Source organism: Ciconia boyciana, chromosome 2 (assembly GCF_034638445.1).
Source record: "Ciconia boyciana chromosome 2, ASM3463844v1, whole genome shotgun sequence".
NCBI lineage: Eukaryota > Metazoa > Chordata > Aves > Ciconiiformes > Ciconiidae > Ciconia > Ciconia boyciana.
Genome location: NC_132935.1, coordinates 15,583,993 through 15,597,102, shown reverse-complemented (window position 1 = coordinate 15,597,102; position 13,110 = coordinate 15,583,993). Strand labels below are relative to the sequence as shown.

At 50.8% G+C, this 13,110-nt stretch overlaps 1 protein-coding gene across 1 annotated transcript in view; it reads right to left on the bottom strand.

Moving 5' to 3' along the window:
• EXT1 (exostosin glycosyltransferase 1) overlaps window positions 1–12,673 on the bottom strand; it is a 180,149-nt gene extending 167,476 nt beyond the window's left edge. The window contains exon 1 of the mRNA XM_072851990.1: window positions 11,156–12,673. Within this exon, the coding sequence (XP_072708091.1) occupies window positions 11,156–12,108 (953 nt within the window). The 5' untranslated portion in view covers window positions 12,109–12,673. The remainder of the gene's footprint in view (window positions 1–11,155) is intronic.
• Between the last annotated feature and the right edge of the window lie 437 nt (window positions 12,674–13,110).

Genomic DNA, 13,110 nt, shown 5'->3' with positions numbered 1-13,110 from the left:
CGCTCAGCTCCAGCCGCTCGCATACTTTGGTTATCCGAGCTTTCCCCGCCACTGCTTCACTCAGTTGCTTTAATCTTGCCACAACACCACCATGAAAAGAAAGGGGGAGAGGGAAGAGGGCGAGAAAGAGAAATAAAAAGAGACAGAAAAGAGATTTGGGGCTGGAAAAGTCAACTTGATGGAGGAATCTGGAAAGATCTGACGTGCCGTCAGCCAGAGATGAAAGCGCTAGAAATAAGGGATGTGTCATGTGTTTATTAAAATGGTGGCATGATTCTCATAAGGAAAGCACATCTTTGACACCTCCTCGAAATCACTCCCGTAAAAGAGGCACCCAGCAATCTAGGACTGCTAAATTTAGCACCGGTTTTATCTTTTGTCGAATATGCATAAAAGCTCCTCAAGACACGTGTCCAATCCAAAACTAAAACAAAACATATTTTAAAATCTTGCTTAAACTGATCCACATGCCAGACCGACCACCAAGCCTGAGACGATGCCAAGCAGTGAAGGGAAACCTAACACCAGCTTGAATTAAAACTTGCAGAACTGTAGTTAAAAAAAATGGCAGGGAAGGGGGGGAGAGCAGTTATAAAAATGCATGATCGCCTGAAATACTTCCCCGCCTTCAAAAAATGTCGCCCTGAAATTCCTACCTGCTTCATTCACCTTGCTGCTATCAGATTTTTTATTACCCTCACTTTTGAGAATTTCTCTGGCACTTAGTATGCAGGAGCGGTGCGTGGGAATAGATCCCGCTGCCATAGATAATGCGGTTCTAAGGGAAACCCATCAATTGTTAATGGCCATGCAAATTGTTGAAACTAGAGAGTTATTCACAGTTATCTCGCTGTGATTTGGTAAGTGTCCATGCCTGATGTGATCACTCACTTGATATATTATTCCATTACAATTCAAGTAGTAGCCTTACCTTTCGGTTTTAGGGAAAAAAGCATGAGAGAGAGTGGGAGGGTGAAGGGACGTTATTTGTTTGAAATTATTTTAAACAGTCATACATACCTTCTCGTGCAAAGGTTTTACAGTACAATAAATCTCTCCCTGAGACTACAGTCACGCCTTACTGAAATGTTTAAATCCCTCCGATCAGAAACTAAAGGAGTTTAGCATGCAATTTCAGCCCCTGATCTGGCAAAGCACTTTCTTACATTTCAACCGTACACATGGCTCCCACATCCTTTGTGGCACTGGATCTTCCAACTGCAGGTTGCACTGTTTTACATTTTCTGATCAGGGTTTTCTATTGCTTATGCCAAAATTTCCTGACATTTAATAAGCTATAGGCATCTCCTCAAATCCATAATGCATTCACTCTCTTGCAGCACCAACTTACTGATCATTAATTTTCAGCTTTATTGCAGCTCCGACATATCAGATGCCTTTTTTTTTTTTTTGCTTCTTGTCTGAGATTTATTACTTTTAGCAAAGTGTACTTTGGATTTTTATTTTGTTTGCTCGTTTTTAAACAGCCCTGAAGGGGGAAATGTTACTCTTCTTTATAAAGTAATTCTGAAATCACAGTACTGAAAAATAAATCCTATAATTATATTTTCCCATTAGGATCAGATAAATTACATTTAATTAAAAGAAAAAACTGCTAGCACCCAGCACAATGGTTGGTGGCAAATCGAGGAGATGAAACATTTATGTTTTTATCTTCCTGCAGCAGCTGATTGAGCCTATGAGCAGACACACCCAAACAAGCCTTCAGAGATATAAATTCAGACATTATAAACAAAGATTTGTCCTTCCCTTCGGATAAAGGTTCTGATTTTTAGAAGCAGCCTCTGATTCTATTCTTGCAGACTACAGCAACTACAATTTTGATGGGCTTTCTAGCAGTTACACAGTGAACTACCCGATTGCACCAGGAATTCCAGTATCGCGATAAAAATGTCTGCAATTATTCACAGGGCAAAAAACAGTATCGGAAGTCAAGATCTTCTAGGAGAATGAAGAAAATCATGATTCCTAACCAAACCCTGCCACGCTCGCCCCTCTCCGGCACCGCTGTTGGGCAGGTGATGTTCTCCATCAGCCTGCGGCTATAGGGCTCATAACGCATACTGCAGTTGTAGGAAACGATTTATACCATGCTCCTTCTGACAGCCTTGGAGAACTAATTATTAACGGGACAGGGTCCCCCACGTACACTTTGCAAACGTTACAGTAGGCATTTTCCATTTAGGAATCGCTGCCAGTATTGCTACATGCAGCCCATCAGCATTGCACTCTCAGTTTTGTTTAGGAGCTGAAGAATGATTGTTCTTATTGATTTGTGTCAATGGTCTGACATGGCCGTATCGACCGGCGGTAATTTTATGGGAGGAGCTGGGAGGGGAACTGGAGATAGCATTTTCTGTAGCACGCCATCCTGCTCAAAGAGAAAATGTCGTTAGAGTTGCCGGTACTGCCATCAATGGGACCGCACTGGGACTCGAACCGACACAAGTGAGCGACGAGATATTTCCCATGACCGTGTTTACAGCAAATCCACTGTTAAACACCCAACTGTATAATTATAATCTATTACAATTATGCAAAGAAGTAACATTTCAGAAAGGCCTTCTCATTTCCCATTCTTAGCATTGAATACTTTTGTTTTGCAGCCAATCAGCTAAATTAGCCCTAATTCTGTTTCATTCACAAACACAAAGAGTATATTAGAGGGGAAAAGAGTGAACGAATGGCAAATTCACTTAGGAACCCGGGAATTATTTTGTTTTCATGTACTTCTGGACTAGAAACCACCATAGGGGAAAAAAGTCAACTTAAGGCAGAAGAGCTTTCCTGAATTTGCTAACTGCACCGCGAGAGCCCTTGGAGGAACAATCAGAAGCAGCAGTGCTTCAGCACCTGGAAAAGTGGTGGCCTTTGGTAGCGTCTCAGTGAAGGAAGGAGAGTTAAAAGGCTCACATACCAAACATGACCACGTATCCTGACCTAGGACAAGTGTCAAACCCCAAAAAAGCTTTTGTGGGGATTTTCCCCCCCATACACACAGAGACGAGCTGCTTTACGCTGCTTCCGATGACTATCACTTTTTATTGGAAAGTCACAATTTAGACCTACACTCACTGATGCTTCCTGAGAAGGGGATACAGAAAATAGTAATGAATATCTCAGTTTTACATAGCACTTTCACAAAAACATTACAAAGCACCAAAGTAACCCCCAAGAATACTTAGGGAAAGCAAAATGTTCTTCCCCATTTTAAAGGCATATGGAAACATAACCACAGTGGCCAGTGGCAATCCTGGCCGTCGGACTGCAGTCCTGAGCCCACGTGTGCCACCGGCAGAAAGCAGGAGCTCCTGTGACAGCCCTGCCAGCACCACACTTCACCCAGGGACTGCAGGAGCACGGAGAAGTCTGTCTTAGCGGAACATGAAACGGGAGCCTGATTTAGCCAACACAAACGCCCCAACTCTAGCACGTTTCAGGGAACACCCGCTTAGTGCCCAATCTGCATCCTTGCCAAGGAGACAGTACTACATCACGCAAAAAACTGAGGTTAAATCTCAGTGAGAGGCAGTGGGAGAGACGAGCAGGGAAAACACAAGATATTTAAAGAAAATGGCATCTTCTTTCTCTTGTTATTGGGGAGGCCTAACCCTCCCAGACTGGCTTAAAGTCATGTTTTCTTATTCTAAGAAACGATAACGTTGTAGGAAGTCAGATTGCATTTGGAAAGCCATCAGCCCAACAGAACTCACACCAGTTCTTTCCCAGCAAAGCAGTTACACACAACATTTTGCTGAGATAGGGCCTTTATTTCTCAAAGCATTATTTCCCTCTTCTCACGTGAAACGAAATCTCCTCTCTTTTGTTCTCATTTGGAATTAATTCCTTAAACTAGTTTCTCCTGCACCACCGCAGCGTGCTGATCTCCCATCTCTGTTTCCAAACCAGCTCCCAGGCCCTGCGGCGCCCGCGCTGCAATACCAGGACAGGGACTGCTCTAAGCACACTCTTCGGTTTCTTCCAGTGCACGGGTGTCAGCTGTTATAAATTATAATTTGCTCCATAAGTGGAAGGAATAATGACTCCCACCATCCTCTGGCCTGGATCTTTAATTGCCCCTGTGCATGCCTGGACCCCTCCTGCCCCAGCTCCCTCCCTTCCGGCTCCAGAGAGGTGGGGATGAGCTGTATCAGCATTATGTAGCATTGATGCTCCCTCCAGCTGACTGAGGAGGCTCCTAAATTAAGGGCAAGACAGTGGTGATACATGTCCTGTTTCCTCCTGAAATTTGGATTAAAAAAGAGCCATACAAAAACTTATGTAAAAGCACAGCATAGCTGGATGAACAGAAGAGGAGGAACAAATCTACTGCTCAGTGTAAACCATGAGAAGGTTTTGAAACCTATACGTCCCAAAATACTTGGCAATGTGGAAAGCTGCAGAACCTTAAATATAACCTGAAGTTACACTCACACATTCCCACATGCTGAACTAATCTCCATACGACATGGGACAGGAGTATGTATCTTGCATCATCATCTAGATATAGCCAAGTCCTTGAGAAGTCAGTCACCTTAGCAGCACAGACGACTGCATTTAACGCCCTTCACAGGCCAGGCAGTTATATACATACCTACCGATTATTTTTCTCTGGTTAGCGAAACGGTTTGTTTACCCAAGACCACGAAACTCTGGTTTTTCTGAAAGAAACCTTGCAGAGAGAAAGGGAAAACAATCACAGATAATACTCCAGAAATCATCAGATTACAGCACATTCTCGACTCACATCTGTTGAGTAAATAAGTGCTTCGTGCCGAGCAGTTTCATTTACCTCCCTCTCCCGCAAGCGGCTGCCGGTTTACTTTCCAGTAGGCTGTTCCAGGGCTGTATGTGGGGCAAAAGGATTATTTCCAGCAGAGTCAAACCAGTAGCCTTTTTCGCTCGAGTTTGTCTTGAGCTGAAACTCCTCTCTTTCAATCCCATCCTCCCAGGGAGATGCACCACTTCAGAGCTGCACGGATGCAAAGAGGTCCACAGCTGGGAACACCCCCAATGCAGCGGGCAGCAGCAGGCAGCAGCACGCAAGCCCCCAGGAGAACCCCAAATCTGGCCATCCCTCTCCCTTAGGAGCAGTTGCGGTGAAGCTCACCTTAGGCCGGTACAGAAAGTCCTGCACGAGTCGGGGTTTGCCCTGTGAAATGCCCAGCCAGGGAGGGCGAGAAAGCCGGGGCACTGCGGGATGCTCTGCAGCACCTTCTTGCTGAGGGCACCTCGCTGGGGGCTCGGCAGGGCTTCATCTTGCCCGAAAGGGTAGCTGGAAACATTACTTCTAGCTCAGTTCTGATGTGGGTTCAACAAACCCTTCAAACTACCCATGTCAGGATTAATTCTGCTTAAAATTAAAATGATGTCTTGGATGATTTTTTGGTTTGAGTTATGTTCTATCACCAAGCGTCCTAGAAATTATCCTAGAACAATTTTCCTAGGCAGGAAAAATAAAAGCAGAGCCCCCCCAGCTGTGAAAGCAGTGTTCACCTACGTTTCTGCATACAGAAAAAGCCTGCTCCAGCCCAGCTCAGCCATCTACTGTAATACCTTGTCACCACAAAGCCTCGTATGAGATGCTTCACAGAAAGATGCAGAAAAGCCTGGGGCAAGCAATTATAATAATAACTCGCCCCACAAGAAAACTTAATTACTTGAGGTTAGGAGGGTGCCTGATTTAAGGCCCGCGGGCAGGGTGGGCTCCTCTGCCGGTGCCTGACCCTATACACCCGGCCACACACGCTGCAGCCCTCGGCACCGCTCACATGGGGAAACACGCTCACGCACACGCGTCCACCCTCTTCCACCCCTTTTCCGAGAGGGAAGAGCCTGGTGCAAATGGCCAGGCTGAGGACTGCACCGCTGGCCATGAGCTCAGGGATGCTCCTGCCGCCCCTGCTCCCAGCTCCTGCCAGGGCATCAGCCTGGAGCCTCCCCGCTGGAAGCTCCTACCCCCCAGGGCATTACTTGCATTAAATCAGCATCGACAGGCACATAAGGACACTTTGCAATACATACAGAGAGCAGGAGGAAGAACACGGGACCAAATCCCATATTTCTCAGACACACGTTAAAGGTTTGTTATTTACCTGCTTACTGCATTTTGGAATAAACACACTGTAAAACAGGCAAATTTCCAGTTTCTTCAAGATTTATGTTAAAATTAAAAAGCAGACTGGTCGGGATAGGTCTTTGCAGGAGCCAAGATACTCTGGGAAAATGCCCAAGCTCTCTCAGCAGTTCTTGAGTTTCATCCAAGCTCCCTAAGCAGCCTGGTGATATACAAGATGCACGGACTGGTTCCCATCTCAGTTCAGATGTCCCAGACAACAGCCGCCCTGAACCTGGGTGATTTCTCAGCCCTGTCCTAAATAGCTGCAAAGAAGCTGACTTGTCAAGGCTTTTAAATAATTCAGAAAATAATTCAGTAAGTGATTAAGTGCGGCATTTATATTTACATTTTAATACAACACACTGAAGCTCAGGATGCTGAAAATACAAGAATTTTGCCTTTGTTCAAAACATGCACATACACGCGTATGCAGCATCTAGATTATCATCACATGTTGGACGGGCATGCCTAAGCCTTACTTCATGTTTTCGTGCCCGTCTTGTGAGTGGCAAAGTCATCCCTAGAGTCTAATTCTACCACTTCTTTTTTTATATGCGTATTTTATTCCTGGTGGGAAGGAAGCAAAGCTAAAAGTTGCTGCTCTCCCCCATTCTGTGCTTATTGCACAACTGTAACCTTTGCTCAGGACAGCATTTTCACAGGTAGGAGGTTCAGCCGTGATTGACACATGTTCCACCAGTAGAGTGCACACCAGGTAAACCTACCAGGTACCAGGGATCAATGAAACATGTTCGGCTGGGTATTTTCACCCGTAAAAGTACATACACGACCCTGCTCAGTGCTGTGTGTGCTCACAGGCAGAAGCACATGGTGTGCTGTTGCTCTCTCCCTCTTCTGTCAGCACCCAGCAGCCCCAGGTAGGTCCTTCCGTAGGCTCCTCCTCAACCGCATGCCTCCAACCTCCTCTCGCAGAACTAGTCACACCTCGTGAGGTCCTGCGTGTTTTGCCTGCCGTTCTCAGTTCAGTCTTGATCACGCAGCCTTTTTGAGCACTGACTAGTTGAAAAAGTTACTAGGTCTATAAAGAACACCTTGCTACACAAGTTGTCCTCCACCATAAGTTCACATTTCTCCAAAAATATATTTTTTGCTCACTTCCCCTTCTCCATCCTACTCTCTTCAACACTGTTCATTGTTTGTTTTACCCGTTTGTTCCATTACCATCACTAACTTCAGCTATCCTGCACAGATATGAGCAAAAAGCCTCCTCGAATGAGCTTTTGACGGGTCCTTATGTTTTTTGATACCGTCACTCTCTCCATCTTCCAAGAGCAGGGTTGTTGCAGATCAGGGGATACACCACAGACAACATTATTTACTTTCCTAGAAAGATCCCCATTTTGGTGCAAATCTCTTCTCTGCATCTGGCTTTACTAGAACATCCCATTCCTCCATTTCTTTTGGTATCCATAGTCATTTATATTACCTTCCAAAAAGTAATTATTTGGAACCAGTTAAGCCTGTACATGAATTCTGCCTTTGTTTAAAACACATTGTACATATGTATATATTTAGACCGTCATTAAATATTTAAGAGGCTGTCTTCAAACTTCAGCAGCAGCACTGTTTATTCGCTTAACCCTTTGTGAAACAGAAAGCTTGACACTAAAATCCTACTGTAGAGGAATTTGGAAAGCCCAGCTGCCCCAGCACTGGGTGACAAAGGCCAACTTTGGCAGTCAAGGGCACCGTAAAGAAACGAGAGTTTGTCTTTGTTTTCCTTTATATCCTGTTTGCTAGTAGTCTAATCATGATAATGCAATTCATTTTACTCTGCATCAGCTTTATCTTCTGAGATGCACAACCGGGATGCAAATTAATTAGCTGTAACATACAGATGGATCTTTCAGTACAATTCAGACAGAGTCAAATGCGCACATGCCCGTCCCTCCTCCCTCCAAATGAAATAAAACACTCCATGCATTTTCCACAGGTCAAAAAGTCACCTTTCTTGGCTTTTTCAATCTCCTAGAGAGGAAACAACGCATCCTGTGGACAGGCAGACCTTTTTTGAACCCAACATTGAACGTTGCGCCATAGATGAAACCCCATCACAACTAACTTGCAATGTGCACTGGCACCAAGCATCATGCAACATAACCCTACCACCCTGTTAACATGAGATTATCATTTTTTAAAACCTGGTGACCTAATTTACCCGGCTTGGCAAGGCCTCTACCTAGAGACAATCATTCATATTTCGCCCTGGCAAGGACGGGTGTCTCGGGGCCAGCTCTTGACGGCCAGGGCACCCACGCTCCTGTCCTTCATGTAAAGAGAAATAGCGTAAGCGTCACAGCAGAGGATGGGAAAACCAGCACAGAAGAGTGTGATATATGACTTTCCCAACTCTGTATGCATACGCAAATATATGTATCTTGGGGAATGCATTTTTCTTCTTTTTGATTAAAACCTTGAGGACGCGTTGTTAAACCCAAGCCCAAAAAGCCCCACGAGAGCAGCTCTGCATGCAGTTTTCAAGGCCCAACGGTATTTAGAGACATTTCTTTGCCAAGCACTACAGCCTCGTTCACGATCAGATGCTGCTTTAGGTGGGGTGAATAGCAGAGTCCCTCCTACAGCTTTCACACCTGGGTTACACACCCACACAGAAGCATTTCAACCAGCTGACCGCCGTTATGCTACCCTGGGGATGTGACCTTGTCGGATTTTATAAGGGGAGCGGCGTGCCAGGCGTGGTCTGTATTTGCACGGGAGAGACAGAGAATGCAGGCCACCGCAGGACGCAGTGCTGGGAGATCGGCAGATGGCATACTTTGCTGAGAATCGGCACCGAAGCAGGAGCGCGAAGGGGCAGCAGCACGCTCTGGCAGGTGCGCTCGCTCACATAAGATGCCGGGTTCAAGAGCTTCAGCATTTGCAGTCGTTCACCAGAGCCAGCCCGTTCATCTCAGCAGCCCGACCACAGGTTCACCCTGCCTCAATTCCTAGAGTAATCTTATTTTCTTGTAATCATCTTTTTTTACTTCCTGTCTTTAACAGCAGTGTTGCAATGACTGTTGAAGTCCCCATACACCACCCCAGATACGGCTGCATTTTAGCAGCAAGCATTTTTTTTGCATGAATAGCATGGCATACCAGTTAAGTTAATGCTCCCGTATCCCCTGAGAGTTATGTACACCCCTCTCTACAAAATAAGGGTCAAATACACTTTAGGAGAGGCAGAACTTATGGGGAGAGGTCTATCTTTTATTAGACCAAATGGCACAGCTGTAAAAAAATTGAGTATGGCCCTACTTGTGTCAAACCACGGGCAGGTACGTTTGTTTTTATGACAACTCGACAGCACACATGCTGTAGAACACAGCAAATAACCAGGACTTTTCCTATCTGTAAATTAGCTCAAGTTTCTGAGATCTATGCCAAAAACCCGCACAGCCTGCAAGGCTACAGTTGTCAGGTCTCCCTTCTTCCCCCCCAAAAAATATTCCCTAAAGGAGATCACAAGCCAACGGGACTCCCGGGTCATGAATAACATGAGCTGAGCTTAGTATCTCTACCAATCACTTGGTACCGCCGCTTTATTGCTTCCACGTGTGCATCATTTCACCCCTTGCCCATCAGTTTGCTGAAAGTGAATGGGATTAAAAGTCCACCAAGTATTTGCACTGCTGTCTCCTCCCCCTCTGCGGCGGATTTACAGTAACCGGAGGGCGAGCACAGTTCGCCCAGGCACACGCAGGCTTCCCGGCGCTGCGGTGCTGACCTTCTCGGTGTCTCCCAAACCCCCCATGGCTAGTTTTGGTGGAGAAACAGGCAGCCAGCTGGAAATTTTGATCAGCATTAATACCACTGTAGTTTCTTCCCGACTGCTTTCCAGAAGTATTTTTCCACCCACGTTCCTCTGTGCATCGCAAACCCCTCCAGCCGCTGGCAGCTCTCGGTGCAGCTCCACCACACGCTACTAACCCAGTGCTATACGGCTGGTCCGTTTTAATTCGGCGTCTAACTCCTGCTACACGGGAAACATTCTCATGCAAAAAAATACATATATAGACACCTACGCTGCAGCAAATGTAGCGGTGGTCGGCATTTAAATGAACTAATCAGTTGCAAACGGCTTAGTCAGCATCGCAGTCCTGGAGGTAATTCCCAGGAAGCGATTTTCCCGGCAGCTATCAGACAAACCTGAAAAGCAGACTGGAAGACGAGAGTAGCACCACAGCGACACAAAATGTGGCTACATAGTGACATTACCAACAAATAAAAATCGGGGGAAGCCAAGAAACCAAGCATTCACAGAAAACACACGCTGTGCTCGCACCGCCGGCGTATCCTCTCACACGTAAAAATCAGAAACTCAGACACAGGACATGAACACAGTCAGCGTTTCTTTTTCCGCCTTTCTTTACTGATGCTGTGCCGGTTTGAAGCGAGAGGAAAAAGACGGCAAGGCAACTTACTGCCTCGTCTGTGGAGGTACACAGACACCGGCCAGACGCCAGGCAGCGCTTTTTGGAGAGAGCATCCCAGCAATCACCCTCAGCAACCAACCCACCACGGGAGCTGGCTCCCGCGCACATTGAAGAGGGCTGACTCCTCGCACAAACTTTGTCTTGGGGCAGGGAAGGCACAGGGCATCCCCCTAAGAGGCACTAGGGGGATGAAGGGCAGTGCCAGATGCCAGAGCATCCTCCAGCAGCATCTTCGCCGCTGGCCGCGCTTGTGAAGCCAAAGGGCTGCGGATGCAGGTCATCGGTCCCCGGGGCGAGCAACGCCGCGGTTGCGAGACGCTGTGCCGCCCTTCAATGCCTCCCTGCCAGCGTCCCCAGCCAGGGCAGCGCCAAGCCAGCCGGCAGCCTCGCGGGGGACCGGAGGAGCGACCGACCCGCCCAAAGGAGAGATCCTGACTTTCCTCTGGCCAGCGCCTCGGCACACATCTGCCAGGGGGCCAGGGCCGCCTGCGGAGTCGGGCATGCCGGCATGCCCCTGGGGACGCACGCACCGCACGGGGAAGGGGCAGCGCTCACTTACTTTTCATATTCGGCGTTGTCTCGATCACAGCGCGAATCCTTGTGCTTTTGCCAGTCTTTGCCATGCTTGCAGGTGGTCAGGAGGACAACATCCTCTCCGTTATGGACGTGATATAAGGCATTCCTGGTGTCTGACCCTATCCCCGTCAGGTACCTCTTCCCCTTGAATACCAACATGTACTTCCTGAGAGGAGGGATGGTGTTAAACCTCAAAAATCCCTTCTCCCCTCCTGTCCTAGGATGATCCTTAGAAAAGAGCGGGATAGAAACGTCAAAGTTGGGTCTGAAGTTTTCAGTACTGATGCTGGCTTTGGCCAGCATGGCCTGGCCGATGTCGAACCCCACATCCTCGGTGTAGTCGGGCCAGGTGCCGGAGTATAAATTAAAAATCAGGTGGTTTCTGCCGTTGTTCCACAGGTGGAGGCTCTGCACCTTGGAGCGGAGGTTGTGCACGTACTGGGGGGAGAGCTGGTCCCGGTCCAGCGTGTCCAGGCTGAGGACGAAGAGGCAGGCCTGCCCGGGGTCGGAGGTGTAGAAGCGGGAGCCCTCGATGGCGGCCAGGACGTTCTGGTAGCTCTCGGCGATCTTCTCCCCCTTCTGCTGCGGGTAGACGTAGACCTTGAAGCCGTTTTTCCGGCACTGGGCGAAGTCGAAGCAGGACTCCATGCGGCAGCGGCGCCCGCGGTAGAGGCCGGCGCTGGCGTCCCGCCGCTGCCGGGGGGAGACGCGCCCGCCGCCGCCCTCGGGGCCCGGCCGCTCGGCGGGCGCGAAGGGCCGCAGGGCGTCGGGGAAGCGGGGCCAGGGCCGCTCGGCGCCGGGGCGCGGGGGCGGGCCATGCCGGCTACCGGGCGGCGGGTGCCGGGCCGCCCGCAGCCGCACGCCTCCCAGGTAGAGCAGCAGGGCGAGACAGGTGCCGGCGGAGAGCAGCGTCAGGTAGCGTTTTTTGGCCTGCATGTGTCCGGCGGGGGTCCGGGGGGCTGCGGAGGAAGGCGGGGGCGGCCCGAGCTCGCCGGGCGCCGCTCTCAGCTCCGCTCCGCCATCTTCCCGCCGGCGAGCGCTTCAAACTCTCTTCGCCCACCTCCGCTCGGCGCCGTTCCCCAAGCCGCCGGCCGGGGCCGCGCATGTGGGCGACCGCCGCAACTTTCTCCCCGCCGGTCTCTCAGGGGCGGCGGGCGGCGGCGGCGGGGGGCCGGCGGCGGCCCGGCGGGGCGCCCCGCATGCACTCAGGGGCCGGCCCCCCGCGCGGGGCGGGCACCGGGGCAGCCCCGCTCCCGCCTTCCCGCCGCTGCCTGCCCTCTCCTCCGCCACGCTCCCGCCCGCCCCTTCCCTCCCCGCGCCGCCAGCCCAGCCCAGCCCGGCCCGGCCCAGCCCAGCCCGGCCCCGCCGGCTCACAGCCCGCGGCCGCCGCGCCGCAGCCTGACGAAGCCCTGCATCGCCCGGCGCCCCCCGCCCGGCCCCGGCGCCGCTCGCTCCTCGCCGCGCTCCCGCTGAATGGCCCCCGGGACGGAGCGGCGGCGGCGGCGAGGACCCTCCTCCCTCTCCTCCTCCTCCTCCTCCCTCTCCTCCTCGCCCCTCCCCCCTTCCCCGCCTCCCCCGGGCCGCGGCGGCGGGCGGCGACCCGCAGAGCCCCCCGCGCCGCGCTGCGCCGCGCCGCGCTGCCTGCCCGCCCGCCCTGCCGGCCCTGCCCGCCCGCGGGCTGCGACCCCCGCCTCACCCGGCCCCCCGCGCACCGCCCCCGCCCCGGCACCGCCGCGCTGACCTCATCCAGCCACGCAGCCCCGCGCCCCCATTGGCGGGGCGTCACGTCCGGGGGGGCGGGGCTTCCGCTGCACCCATTCATAACCTGGCGGGCGGGGGGCGCCGCCGCCGGGCCGGGCGGGGAGGGGCGATGGCGGCCGCGCTGGTGCCGGGGGTCCCGAGCGGCCGCACCGCGCACCCCGCTGGGCTAAGATCCGG